The sequence below is a fragment of the Crotalus tigris genome, unplaced genomic scaffold, assembly GCF_016545835.1.
Source record: "Crotalus tigris isolate CLP2741 ecotype Arizona unplaced genomic scaffold, ASM1654583v1 scf7180000017607.2124824, whole genome shotgun sequence".
NCBI classification, from domain to species: Eukaryota; Metazoa; Chordata; class Lepidosauria; order Squamata; family Viperidae; genus Crotalus; species Crotalus tigris.
Genome location: NW_024096509.1, coordinates 1,166,851 through 1,181,671, shown reverse-complemented (window position 1 = coordinate 1,181,671; position 14,821 = coordinate 1,166,851). Strand labels below are relative to the sequence as shown.

Genomic DNA, 14,821 nt, shown 5'->3' with positions numbered 1-14,821 from the left:
TGGAACACTGCTATCATGTCCCCCCTCGTCCTTCTCTTCATTAAACTAGACATACCCAATTCCAGCAACCGTTCCTTATATGCTTTAGCCTCCAGTCCCCTAATCATCTTTGTTGCTCTAGATGACCTCTAGATTTCTTTGTATCTTGATGCTGTCATCTGTTTATCTTGATTTGTGCAGTTCAGATCAGGTAATGTTACCTCTGTCATCCTCTTTGATTTGAAGTTGGTGCAAGAAAAAATGATATACACACTTCTAAAGTAAAATATGTTAGAGTACACTGTAATGAGCAGAGGAATAATGTTGAGGAATAGTAAGAAGAGCTGCTACCAAGACAATACTGAGACAAATTTGAGTCTAAGCTAGAACTGTAATCCAAGTAAGCATCTCCTTAATTGTCATGAAGATAAAGGAAGGAGAGGGGGGCACACATTTCGACTTGCAAGATTCTGTTACTGTAAAAAAAGTAATATTAGCAATCATGATTTTGGTTTCTGTCAGGCCCCAAGAATAAAAAAATATGACCTGTACAGTTATTTAAGAGTATTTTTCCTTTATTGTTCTATAGACAGAATCTTGCCAGACTAAAGCAGCTATTTGCATAACTACAGATATATTCTGGGAACAGCTAGGGAGGAACTGTTTTAATCTTCTTCATGTGGACCAAACTTTCCAAGCTCCACTGCCTCTTTGCCCTTTGATTTTTTCCCCCCCAATAATAGAAGTCAGAAGAGTCATTGCACTTTTGATGCCTGTTGCAAGAAAGGAAAAATACAAATTCAGATGCAACTGTTTCAAATAAAATATTGTCAGGCATTTCATGCCTCAATAAACAAAACTTGAGTGCTCAGGTTAAGGTCTGGGATAGATTTCTTTGTCATGTTTGTTGATCATCTTAATAACAAATGATGATATTTTACAGTTAAAGACAGAATGGTATAATTGACCATTTATGCTAAGGCAACCATGTTAATTAATTTGTGGTAGTAGTATGACAAGGGCAAGGAATTAGGCAGCATACAGGTAGTCCTTGACTTAGAACCACTCATTTAGTGACTATTGGAAGTTACAATAACACTGAAAAAACTGAATTACAATAAGCTCTCACATTTGACAACCAGCATGTATTTAGGACTTTTATCCACTATTTCTGATCAAAAACATGGGACTTCTAACAGTATTTTAAGGCTGTATTTCTGTAAACAAAGAGATGAAAGTTTGCCTGCAAAATATTGGCTCTGTTTCTCTGTGATTTAAAGGTGCAATTCAAAGCAGGAACTCCAATAAAGAAAGAAAAAAAGAAAATTACCTAGCCTGCATTTGCATTATTTGCTTCTTTTCTCTTGCACCTTTCCTCTGATCTACAAGCCTTCCGGTGAATTATGACTGTGTACCAGTTAAAATACTAATGTTGCAAATTGTTAGCCTGCAATGTCAGGGATTGAATACTAAAGAAAAATCCAAGTCAAAGTCAGCTTGGCATCCTTCTCCTCCCTTTAAGAACCTTTCTTTAGGACAAATAAGATAATTGACTCCATAGGTGTCTGCTTCAAGTCTCTGTAAAGCAGAGATTCCGATCTCCTGAAAAAAATCTGCACAAAAGTCCACATTCTGGTCAAACAGAGGGGGAGGAATATGACACCACCTATTTCCTGTCTACAACACAGTCCTTTCAGCAGTCCCCAAGAAGGTTCCATGTGAACCTGAAGGTACAGATAAACCCCCAAATTACCTCAGCAATTCTCAGAAAGAGTGCTAACAACCAGATGGCTGCAAGGAATATAAATCCTTCCTTTCCCCACCATTCAGTCAGAACTGAAGAAGCTTCTTGGATGAAAAGCAAAACATCTTCAAGGAAAAACAAAGAAAGTCCAGTTGTCTCTTGAAAAAGCACTTTTGGGATAACCATGACCTGGATGACTGAGAATCTTCACAGATAAATCCTGACAAAACCACCCCAGATATTAAACTAAAAGTGCTGTCATCCTTCCGGACTTTAGTCATCTCTGAATGCCAGATGTTTTAATTATCTTTAGGAAAATGTTGTTGGCATCCTGATCCTATACTGTGATACAGGTAGTCCTTGCTTAACAACAGTAATTGGGACTAACAACTCCAGTATTAAGCAATGCGCTCATAAAGTGCAATGTCATATAACTATGTCACCTCATGATTGCAGTTGCAGCAGTTCAAGTTGTTAAGCAAATCCTATGGGATTTTTAAGTGTGATATTGTGTGATTGTGATCAATATTTGTGACCACCTTGTCAACTTTGCTTGTTGGAAGCTGGCAGGGAAGGTTACAAATCACAGTCATGTGACTGTAGGATGCTGTGACTGTCATAATTGTGAGCCAGTTGCCAAGCGCCTGAATTGTGATCATAGAGATATTGCAATGGCTGCAACTACAAGGACAGGTCGTAAGTCTCCTTATTCACTGCCAACATAACTTTGAATGGCCACTGAATTTAATTATTAAATGATTTACTCATTAAGTTTAATTTGAATTGTTAAGTAAGGACTAAGACAGGCTTAAGATACAGGAGGACCTGGACAGACTTGAACACTGGGCGCTATCTAACAAAATGAAATTCAATGGTGAAAAAAGTAAGGTTCTACATTTAGGCAAGAAAAACCAAATGCACAGGTATAGTACAGGGGGTACTTTGCTCAATAGTAGTAACTGTGAGAGGGATCTCGGAGTCCTAGTGGACAATCACTTAAATATGAGCCAGCAGTGTGCTGCAGCTGCCAAAAAAGCCAACACAGTGCTAGGCTGCATTAACAGAGGGATAGAAACAAGATCACATGAAGTATTAATACCACTTTGCAATGCCTCGGTAAGGCCACACTTGGAATACTGCATCCAGTTTTGGTCACCACGATGTAAAAAAGATGCTGAGACTCTAGAAAGAGTACAGAGAAGAGCAACAAAGATGATTAGGGGACTGGAGGCTAAAACATATAAGGAACGGTTGCTGGAATTGGGTATGTCTAGTTTAACGAAGAGAAGGACGAGGGGGGACATGATAGCAGTGTTCCAATATCTCAGGGGCTGCCACAAAGAAGAGGGAGTCAAGCTATTCTCCAAGGTGCCTGAAGGCAGGATAAGAAGCAACAGATGGAAACTGATCAAGGAGAGAAGCAACCTAGAACTAAGGAGAAACTTCCTGACAGTTAGAACAATTAACCAATGGAACAACCTGCCTCCAGAAGTGGTGAATGCTCCAACACTGGAAGTTTTTAAGAAGAGACTGGACAGCCATTTGTTTGAAATGGCATAGGGTTTCCTGCCTGAACAGGGGGTTGGACTCGATGACCTCCAAGGTCCCTTCCAACTTTATTATTATTATTATTACACTGTGGAATTATAGGGATTCTGTATTTTGTTGGTTGCTTTAATCTGATTGGGGAAGATGATAATAGTATGGCTCTTAAGAGTTGATTCTGATGGAAGCAGACTAGAACCCTTGTAACATAATTACAAGAATAAATGAATACCTTGAGAATGGGCCTCAATCTAAACAAAAATGTGAACCACGGTTGCAAAGCATGTAGACACTTTTTTACTGGTATTACATATCCAGTAATCCATGTAATGGCAATTCAAACAATCTACTTTCTTTTGCTATAAGCTCTTATTACTCACTTTGTAGAACAAGTTATCTTGAGTGCAATGGTTTCTTGATCACTATGGAAAATAACTGCTGCGAGGTGTCAAGATTTGATGGTGCCTGTTTACAAACTTGGAGGACAATTATACTCTCTTGTCTAATAGCTTCTCTTATTGATGCTGTGCTAACATGTTTTTAAACAGTATTTGGTGATTGTAAATACTTAATGGCACCAATTCCCTACTCATTATCATATGTTTGCATATGATTTTCCTGATTGCTGCAGGTGGAAACAATAGGCGATGCATACTGTGTGGCGGCCGGGCTCCACAGGCAGAACCTGAATCATGCAAAGCCAATTGCCCTGATGGCCCTGAAGATGATGGAGCTGTCAGAGGAGGTGCTCACACCCGACGGAAGACCAATTAAGGTATCTTCTTTTCTATATATTTGCAGCAGTTTAATGAATGAAAAGAGCAGCCTATGCTTGCTAATATAGTGCACTATGTCTCTAAAATTGCAGTCTTGGTAGAAGAGGTGAGTGGTAGACTAGAGGCAGAGTGTGTTTGTCCCACGTAATTAGTTACTTAGGCATTGCTAAGGCATTGTGGGCTTCTGATTGTCTGCTGTGGAAGTAGCTGGAGTCCATATACTGTCTTAACTTCCTAGACCCATTATCCTTAGGCAACACTTAGCTTCTCAGTTATTTTTTGTTTGGTAATTGGACTCCTCTGAGATTCAGATCTTCAGAAGCAAATTATAAGATAAACAGGACCCTGATTTTCCCATTGTGTGTACATTTATGGAGTAGTTACAACCCCAGGCTAGAAATCAGGACACTGGGAGTTCTAGTCCCACCTTAGGCATGAAAGTCACCTGGGTGACTTTGGGCCAGTCACACTCTCTCAACCCAACTCATCTCACAGGGTTGATGTTGTGGAGAAAATAGGAAAAAGAAGCAGTATTAGGTATGTTTGTTGCCTTGAGTTATCTATAAAAATAATAAGGGCAGGATAAAAAAATTGAAAGAGGGCATCAAGCCTGCAGTAATTAATTAATTAATGCACTTAGTTTACTTTAAGTTCGTTGCATCTCAAAAATGGAAGTGAAATGACCAAAATTCTGGCAAGCTTTAGGACTGATGTCTCTGGTTAAAGATCTGTTGCTTCATATGCAGTCTTACATGAGAAATGAGTACTTCAAATTTATGTTGGAAACATAAACAGCATGAAGGGTCCTTTTGGCATACCTGGTGGATTTGCCAAAAACAAGAAATGTCTGGGTTGAGATAGAAATAATTTTAAAGATCAATATTTAATTCAAATCAGAATTTTTCTTGCTGGGATTAATGGGAAGTCTATTAGAAAAGAGACATGGAAGTGTTTTTTTTAAAAAATACATGATTACTCTTATGACATTATAATGTGCAAAATGAAAAGACTTTGAAATACCCACAATGAAGAATGGTTGGTAAAGTTGACAGAACTAGCAGAAATGGCAAGATGAACCTGTTTGATTAGAGAAAGATCAACAGCTATATTTATTAATGACTGAAAACCCCTTGTATTTTTTTTTGCTGAAAAAAAGAGAAAAATGGACTTGTGATTTATGAGTTTGAAGATTAGAAAGGGTAGCTTATGGAAAGAAGAACATTATGATGTAACCATAGAGAGAAAGGGCAAAGTAAAAATTTATAACTGCTGTCACAAAGATCAGAAGCTGATTCTTTATAATGTTACTTTTTATTTTTCTTTCTTCTTTTCTATTTCCTTTTCTGTTTTATTTTTTCCATAATTTACTATTCTTTCCTTTTATTTATTTCTCTTAGTTTTTACCTTGTTAAAATTTCTTTAATACAAATTATAACATAAGAAATATAAGCAACTGGTCCACATTTATGGCTGTTTGCAACATCCCATAGTCAGTCATATGACTGTGATTATAGCCGCATTTATTTCCAATTTTTGAAAAAAATGTCCCATAGTGAACAATGGGTTCACTTAATGACTGCCACAAAAAAGTAGTAAAAACAGGTCTGGTCTTGTCATGACCTGCTTTATGACCATCAAGAGCTATGACTGCAATGAGCAGGCTCCATTAAGGTTGTAAATCGAGGACTGACTATAGTTGAAAATTGATTAATGGCATATTTTTTTTTCATTAGATTTCAGTGTTTAATTTCGAAAGTATTGGCACTTTTGTCTTGCAGGAAATGTCTTTTTTAAAAAGTGTTTCTAAATACATAGAAAGGCTTTCAAACATATAATTTCCTTCTCACATAAACAGTCTTTCTAGCATTCTTCACGTATAAGGGAAAGTGCTGTTTAGTGCTCATTCAAATGCATCTCCTAGAAAGGTTTGTAATAAAGATAAAAACTGAACATGTAGTTGTTTACCTCTTTTCCCCAAGCTTTTGATATTTTGGTTTTTAGTAACAATGGCAGTAACAAAGATATGGAATTCCAATATATACACATAGTTTCACAGTGTGTGATTATCGATGCTAAAAACATCCTCATCCATATTTATTTAACAGTTTGCACATGATGATTCTTGGTATCAGTGAAACTATGTACTCAGATTTATATCACCATTAACTGCACACGCAGACAAGGTTACTTTTACACATGGATGACTTCCTTTGTTAGTTGTCTTTAGGGACCTAATTTTTCATAACTGTGTAAGGTGAAATTGCTTGCCTCTGACATCTAGTAATGAAATTCTGTATTGTACTGTAAAAATAATTTGATTGTTAAGACTCCATTGTTTGCTGATTTTTGTCAGGGAATTGCCCAAAACATTAAAATATCTTTTAGCTGTTCTTATCTATAACACTAGCATAAATTATGATGCTAGTATTACTATTAGTTCAGGAGGGTTGATAATGTTATTTGAGAAGATTTCAAGAGCTGGCCCTTATTTATTTATTTTTATTTTTAAAATTCAGTTTATGTGTTCTTTTATGTCAGTCTCCTTTAATGTTAAGTTTTCAGCTGACATTACATTTCCTTTAGCATTGCTCAACAATGCATCAAGATGCTATTTGAGCTACGCAAACCTTTAAAATTCCCACTAAAAATGTTGAGGTAAATTTAAATGGGTGATATGACAAATGCTTACACTTTGGCTGTTTTCTTTGTTCTGTAGCAAAATATGGAATACCGAAAGGCAGAGTTAATGCTGCAGTAGGAATTCCCTAAACATTGGCCTTCGTTTATTATGTTCTCCGAAATTAAAGGTATTTTGGGCTGCTCTTTTCTAACCTGCTTAAAAGATGGCATCAAGAATTAATATTAGCCCATGGCCTTTGCCTGTGTAGAAGTTATCCCCTACCACTTTCAGGCCACACAGAAATTTTCCCTGGCCACTTACAGTGATGCTATAGCAAAAGGTACTTACAGTCTGAGTTTCTGTGAACTGTATTTCAGATAGTGTTGAAGCTTCGGTTATTATGTGAGAACCCATCTGGAGAGAATAAACTGTCAATATCTATCGCTCTATTGTTGCTATTGGGGGGTGCAATGACTCAGCAGTTAAGGACACTGAGCTTGTCAGCTGGGTTTGAGACCCAAATAGTATGACGGGGTGAGCTCCGATTATTTGCCCCAGCTCCTGCCAACCTAGCAGTTCGAAAGCATGCAAATGCAAGTACATAAATAGATATCACTTTGGTAGGTATATTGTCATGCCACAGGACCTGGGAAATGTCTTTGGACAACACTGGCTCCCTCGGCTAAGAAACGGAGTTGAGCACCACTCCCTAGACTCAGACACATTTGGTTCGGTGGAAATATTATAAGACACGGGTGTCAAACTCACAACATCACATGATGTGTCGTGAAGTATCACAACTTTTTCTCCATTACCAGCAATGGGGTGGGTGTGGTTTCAGCATGACGCATCCGGCCCGCGGGCCAGCAGTTTGACACCCCTGCTATAAGAGAACTTCAGCACATGCAGATACAGCATCAGAATTAGAGTATGTGGGGTTTTTTTAATCGTAGAAATGTTAAAGAGGAAAAGAAAAGGAGGGATCTTGGTATTAGTTTAGAGAAGGATACTTGATAGCCAGAAAATTTCCTAAGGAAACTTTGAAACAAGACTTTCCCTCTTCTATCTTATGATATTGATTTTCTGAGAAAAGTAGTTCCCTGTGCAGCTTATGAAAGCTTTCTCCTTTCAGTTGCTCAGAGAGGGAATTGGATATGGAGCTACAAGGTAACTTCAGTTTATGATAAATTCAAGCCTAAAGGTGAAAATATAAGTCATTTTTTAAATAAAGCATTGTAGTGAAAAAAAAGAGCCAATTTGATGTAGTGGGAGAGGGTGAATTCTAGTCCAGCTTTTCCCTCAGCTCTAGGAAGCAGGCAATAGCAAAAAGCACTTCTGCTATCTTGCCAAGAATTCTGGAGGGACTTGTCCAGCCAGTTGCCCAGAAAAAGAAAACAATATTTGCGTTAAGGTTCCTGACTATTCCAGTGGTCAGTATGTATCATAAATAAAAGCAGAGGTGGCCTTTCAGGTGTGCCATTCCAATTTTCTGGAACATTGTCTCAGTCTTTAACCAGGACTGTCCAATCATTTATGAGGCACTCCCTGCTTTCATCAGTAATGACTCTTTGAAATTAAATGGAGACCTTTTTATTGGAGGCTTGAGGAACAGATCTAGACTTTTGACTTTTTGACAGTACATAGGCTGGGCTTCAAATTATGAGTCTTTCAATATAGCAAGGAAAAAAATATTTGAAAATTTGGAGAGAAAGAAGTTTTTCTCCTTCTCTCACAGTTTTGAAAGTTGCCACTATTCACTTAAATTAATAGGATTCAGGAGTGGCAGATTTAAATAGCTTTGTAAAATGAAACTGAAGCATTCTTGCTAACCAATTGCAAGAATGGTAGTCAGTTTGAATGGCTTTCAGGGGAGGCTCTGTTCACAGAGAATCAAATTTTCAGTGGCTACTTGTACTACCATAATGGCTGTCTACTAGCTCCTGAATCATAGGCAGCTTGATATGTTTACTGGGAAGGGACAATGGAAAGAGACAGGCTGGGCTTGTGAGCTTCTCAAATCCATTCAATTGGCTACTGTGCCTAGATGACCTTTGGCCTGATCCATCCTTGGGGCCGGTTCTTAAATTCTTCTCACATAGCGCTTCCAAACCACTTAGGATTCATGTCTACTAAATTGCTGTAGCTGTCTTGATTCCAGATATGAGTGAATTCTCTGTACAGAGTACATTCCAACACTCTGACCTTAGCAGTTGTTATCATTCACGCTCCAAATCTTAGGCACTGTGTCAATGTCTCTTGCTAATGTTTGTGCTGATTAGAGAGAACATAGACCAAATATCTAGCAGGACAAACAGTTTCTCTTGTCTTCTATTACCAGGGAAGGCAGAAGATGAGGAACTGTAGGATATCCAGTGCAGCTTTTTTTCAATATAGAAATACAGTTCCCAGCATCTCTGGATAGGGGACTGACATTGCACATACTTTTCCCACCAATGAAAGACGTTCCCAGGAGAATCACACTCAGAGCATCCTAACATGACACTCCAAATAAGAGCGCTGTTTACATTTTAAGGTTGCAGTTGGATAGTTATGGCTTTGCTTTGACCTTTCAATGTAAACAAACAAATGACTGCTGAATTCATTACATCCATCCTAATGTGGTCATCTGACATTCTGCTTATAAATAAACAGTGCTCATAACAGGGGTTCAAAAATAATCTTGCATCAAAAGATTTTTAAAAAATCTGAGAACATAAAAATTTGATACTGCAATCCTATATGCAGTTGAGAAAATAAAGAATCTCTCAAGCAAAGCTCAGTTCCTAGTAATCCTAAAGAGACATGATTTTTAGAACATATCCTTTTAATTTGGAGAAAACAAAAGTGGTTTACCAATGTATTCTACCAGAATGTTCTCACTTTGCAATCTAGATTAGATCCTGGGCATTTTTGGACAATTCTCATCTAATCAGACCAAACCTTTCTTAGTTTCTCAAGGTCAACCAACGTATTAGATCTAAAAGTAAAATTTTTCTTATTTAAGAATAAATCTTACTGATCTCAGAGTGGTTTGCTTCTGAATAGAACATATAGGCAAACCTGTAAATTTGAAAACTATATCTGATCAGAAATTCCAAATGCATAAGATCCCTTTCCTGAAAATAATGATAATATTTTGTATAAAAATAGATGCTAATGTTTAATATTTCTATATTGCCTTCTTCAAAGACTCATATGTACATCCATTTTGAGAAACCTTTCAGGTGGCAAGCATCACTGCAAGTTTTCATATCTTATGTGAGACCTCAACATCCAAAATAATGGGTTTGGGACATTTTTACTTCACATAGACATATTTTAGATGAATATTATTTAGTAGCTTTATGGATACTAGGAGCCAAGATTCTACTTTCCTGATCCCTCAGCTTTTCTGGAAACTAATTCATCATTTTGGATAGTTATTGAAAACAGTATGCTCATTAAAATGAAGTCCACCCAGAAGGTATTTTGCACCACCAGCTCTGCAGCTTGCATATTTTCCTTCTCTTAAAAATGAAGTTTGGAAGGAGACTATTGACTTCCAGTATGAATTTGGTAGGGTGGCTGACAAATGCCTTTCTCATTTTTGTTTTGGGGCTTGCTTTGTAAGCATTTAAAAATATTTCAAAAATATTACGTCTTTTCCAGGAATACTGAAATGGCCTGTTACGTTTTTTAAAATTTTGGCAAGTTTTCTGATATTCCTTTGAATTTTACACTATGCAAAACTTCGGTGGCAAATCTCTCTAGCCTTATGTAACCATTGAGTAACATAAGTTGTTGTCCACTTGTTTACATATACAATGTAAAATGGGAAGATACAGATTCATTTTTTTATGTTGTTAGAGCAATCTTGTTTATTACTTTGAAGTTCACACATTGGGTATTCGTTCCAGCTGTAGAAGTTAGCAGCTTAAATCACTTGAGCTGTGTACAATTTAGTTAAACAAATTCTATTCCAGAAATGCAGGACTCATGTTTTCTGTTGATAATTCCTTCCCTGGTATTTGGAAATCTTTTTTTGATAACACCATCGTATCCTAGCAACTTCTGTCTCCCCCTTCTTTTTTTTTAGTCTCTCCCCTCCTTTCTAATATCTAAATTATTCTCTAAAAGCTACCAGAAAAAAGGGCCTGTTTCAGAAAGACTAGTTTTAAATGAAGAATTATTTGTCTTTTCATGGACTAACATTGCAAATAAAAAAGTACACAGTTGTTCAAAGAACACTATTTATATTGTTAATACCTAAACGATGTAGTCATATAATAGGATTATTTTTGCTCTTTTTTTTCTAGATCTAACTAGATTGAATATGGCTGGTAATGTTCATTTCATAGAAACAAAGTAAAAGACATTTGTGTTCAGATCAATCAGCTTAAATCTGCGAGAATTTTGATTACACAGAATTCTTTTGCAATAGTAGTAAAGCTGTACTTTAGTGCTCCTCCCCTCTATTCCCACTTAAAGCCACAGGATAAATCCTACATAAGTATAATTTGGTTGTAATTAGCATAATTTCTTCTTTTAGGAAACATTTTCCTTGTGACCTGCCTTTTGAGATAAAAGCAGTTTTTGAATGCTATTCATCTTTTCATGTTGATATGAAAAAATATGATTAGAGGAGATGCAAAGCACAAACATCTGCGTACCTGATCCAAAAATTGTGTGACTTTCTAGGTCGTCCTTCCACTTCATCAGTTCTAGACTGGGATGACCAACATGTCTCATAATAAAACATAATAACACATAATAAAATAATAAATAATAAAAAACATAAAAAACATGTCTCTGCTAAACACCTAATTATCACAACACTGTTTTATGCCTAAGGATATTTTCCCACATAGTAGGGCTGTATTACTATTATTTTTGTCATCTTGTTTATTACCTTCTCCTATTTGTATCTTATGATTTATAACTTTGTTGTTTGTATGTACGCTGAGAGCTTATGCACCAGAGACAAATTCCATTTGTGTCCAACAATTGACCAATAAAGGATAAAGAAAGAATACATCTTCAGTCATTTTCTCTTCTTTGCTGGAGGAGGAAAATTCTGTGTAGTAGGCCTCATTTACTAATAGGAAATTAGGTTTGAGGAAATCTCAGATATATTTCTAAGCAGTTTGGAATGGTGAAATGTGTTTACACAGCATTATCTTGATCCCTTGGTAAAGAATTCTTGTCAGGCCTTCTACAATTTGAAAATTAGTAGATCAAACAAAACAGCCTTGCCAGTCCTGGGGTGGAAGCATTGGGGCAACTTGGGATCTCTCTCCCCATCTGTCTATCAGTCAGGCACAATAAACTCTCCCAAAAGTATATAGAACAAAACCAAATTGGGGGAGAGAAGAAGAGGTTATCCAAAGAAGATGACATTTGCAAATATGGTAGATGAGTTACAGAAAAATTCTCTCTGAGATTTTTCTAGGAGAAGCAATTCTGAAGCCCCTCAAAATGTTGATGGCTTCTCACTCTAAGCTGTCCTACCTCCCATTCATATGATCCAATCCAATCCCTGTTCAAGCAGGAGACCCTATATCATTTCAGACAAATTCTGTCCAGTCTCTTTTTAAATGTCTCCAGTGATGGAGCATCCACAACTTCTGAAGGCAAGGGATTCCACTGGTTAATTGTTCTCGCTACTAGGAAATTTCTCCTTAGTTCTAGGTTGGTTCTATCCTTGATTACTTTCCATCTATTACTTCTTGTTTTGCCTTCTGGTGCTTTGGGAAATAAGTAGGTTTACCCCCTCTTCTTTGTAGCAGCCACTCAAATATTGGAATACTGCTCTCATGTCACACTTAGTCATTCTTTTTAATAGACTAGATATTCCCAATTCATGCAATGGTTCTTCATATGTTTTAGCCTCGAGGCCCCTAATAATCTTTGTTGCTCTTCTCTGCACTCTTTCCAGAGTCTCAACATCTTTTTTTATACTGTGGTGACCAAAACTGGGTACACACATAAAGAGCACAATACTTCTTAACACAGAAAAATATAAATGGCCGCTATTGCTGGAGATGATAATAGGGTTGGAAAAATGCCATAAGCCACGTTCTGCATATTTCCCCAGCTTATTTATACAACAGCTGCCTTGTATTCCTACTACTGCAGAAAGACCATTTGCCTTAAAGTTGAAATATTTTCTTGATACCTCTGTCTTTTGATTTGGTTTTTATTTACAAAAGACCTTCTAAAGGCATCTCTTGAGTAGCATTAGTATTGAAGAAACTCCATGATTGTCTTTGGAATTTTACAAGAGAAATAGGGCACAGAGAAAAATACATAACAGCCTGTCTGCCGTGGAACATAAGTATTTATTTACTCAGGGTCAGAGATGCTAATAAATCACAATATTGTATTGGAGGAGGTCTTAAAATGTACAGTCCCTACAGAAGGACAAGGTGATGTATTAGCTTTAGAGCCAAAAAGCACACTTCCTTCATCTTTCTTTAATAATTGCAATTCATGTTTGCTATTGCAACTAGAGGTAGGTGCCCTTTATTTGTATTTTATTTATTCATCAAATATGTTTTAGCTGACTTTAGAGGTTGTAGTCTTCCCAAAAGCTCTTAAAATAAATAACATCCATATCATAAACATTGTGCATATGTTAATTTAATAAGAATGCTTATTAAAAGAAATTAAAATATAAAAAACCAATTGAAAATTTATAATAGCCAAATAGAATATGTAATTTAAAAAGTAGCCTACTTTCAAACAACCAATTGGTTTAATATAAATTTAACTATAAATTTTTTTTTGGGGGGTGGGGGTGGAGGAGTAATTCCATAGGGTAGAGGTTGCCATTGAGAAAACTGCTCTAGCACCTTAAAGTCTTGCAGGTTATGCCAACCAAGGAAGAACAGCCTCTGTTTAGGAACAACATTTTTTGATTTTGGTCATCTTTTCAAAATTATTTTCAATGTGGAAGGGCTGCTGAATGCTGTGAGTGAATCTTGGGCTTCACCAAGTGGGGAAGTAAATATTGGCTCCTTAGAAAGGACCTTATACTGTACCTTAAAAAGAACCTCTTCCCTTAAGCCACATCTCACTCTATTTTCTCCTTCCTCTGCCTCTTTGAACAGTATCAGATGCAGCTTCTCTTTCATTCCAGCCAGGGAGCCTCAATAGCATTGGACACTTCTTTCCATTTCTTCATTAGCTGGAGAGGGCAAGGTCTCTCTCCATTTTAAACCCCCATATCCCTCCTTTCTTTCTAGACATCTCAAAGGAAGGAAGAATTTCCATTTCTTTAGCTGAAGTTGGGGAGATATCCCACATACAAATTGTCCTACCTTCCATTATTCTACCTCCCACACCAGAGCCATGGTGGTGCACTGGTAAGAATGCAGTATTGCAGGCTAATTATGCTCACATTGCCGGAGTTCAGATAATAATAATAATAATAATAATAATAATAATAATAATAATAATAATAATAATAATAATAATAATAAAAAGTTGGAAGGGACCTTGGAGGTCATCGAGTCCAACCCCTTGCTCAGGCAGGAAACCTATATCATTTCGGACAAATGGCTGTCCAGTCTCTTTTTAAAAACTTCCAGTGTTGGAGCATTCACCGCTTCTGGAGGCAGGTTGTTCCATTGGTTAATTGTTCTAACTGTCAGGAAGTTTCTCCTTAGTTCTAAGTTGCTTCTCTCCTTGATCAGTTTCCATCCGTTGCTTCTTGTCCTGCCTTCAGGCGCCTTGGAGAATAGCTTGACTCCCTCTTCTTTGTGGCATCCTTCCGTGGTTGGTAAAATGAGGACCTAGATTGTCGGGAGCAATAAGCTGACTCTGTAAACTGCTTAGAGAGGGCTGTAAAGCACAGTGAAGTGGTATATAAGTCTAAGTGCTATTGCTGTTTTTGACATCAAACTGCAAGAAGTAGGCAGTGGAAATTTTTTTTATCTTTTCGTCAGGGATTCCATCATTGCAGAATTCTCCTTCAGTATTGGGTGGGACAGCCTCTTCTCCAGTAGTTATAGAAATCTCTCTCTCCCTCTCTTTCTCCAACCAATCCTCCATTCCCATAAGAGTCAAAATTCTAACAGGCACCAGACCCAGTATATATGGCCAGTCAGAGGTCTGGTCCTGTGAGAGTGATACAGTTGACTTCACTGAAGGAGGCAAGAAGTTGTACACTACCTGCAG

The 14,821-nt window shown here is 37.1% G+C and overlaps 1 protein-coding gene across 1 annotated transcript in view; it reads left to right on the top strand.

Annotated features, from left to right (window-relative positions):
* The window catches only part of GUCY1A2 (guanylate cyclase 1 soluble subunit alpha 2), a 182,307-nt gene that overhangs the window by 114,655 nt on the left and 52,831 nt on the right, over positions 1 to 14,821 (top strand). The window contains exon 6 of the mRNA XM_039322018.1: positions 3,900 to 4,043. Within this exon, the coding sequence (XP_039177952.1) occupies positions 3,900 to 4,043 (144 nt within the window). The remainder of the gene's footprint in view (positions 1 to 3,899; positions 4,044 to 14,821) is intronic.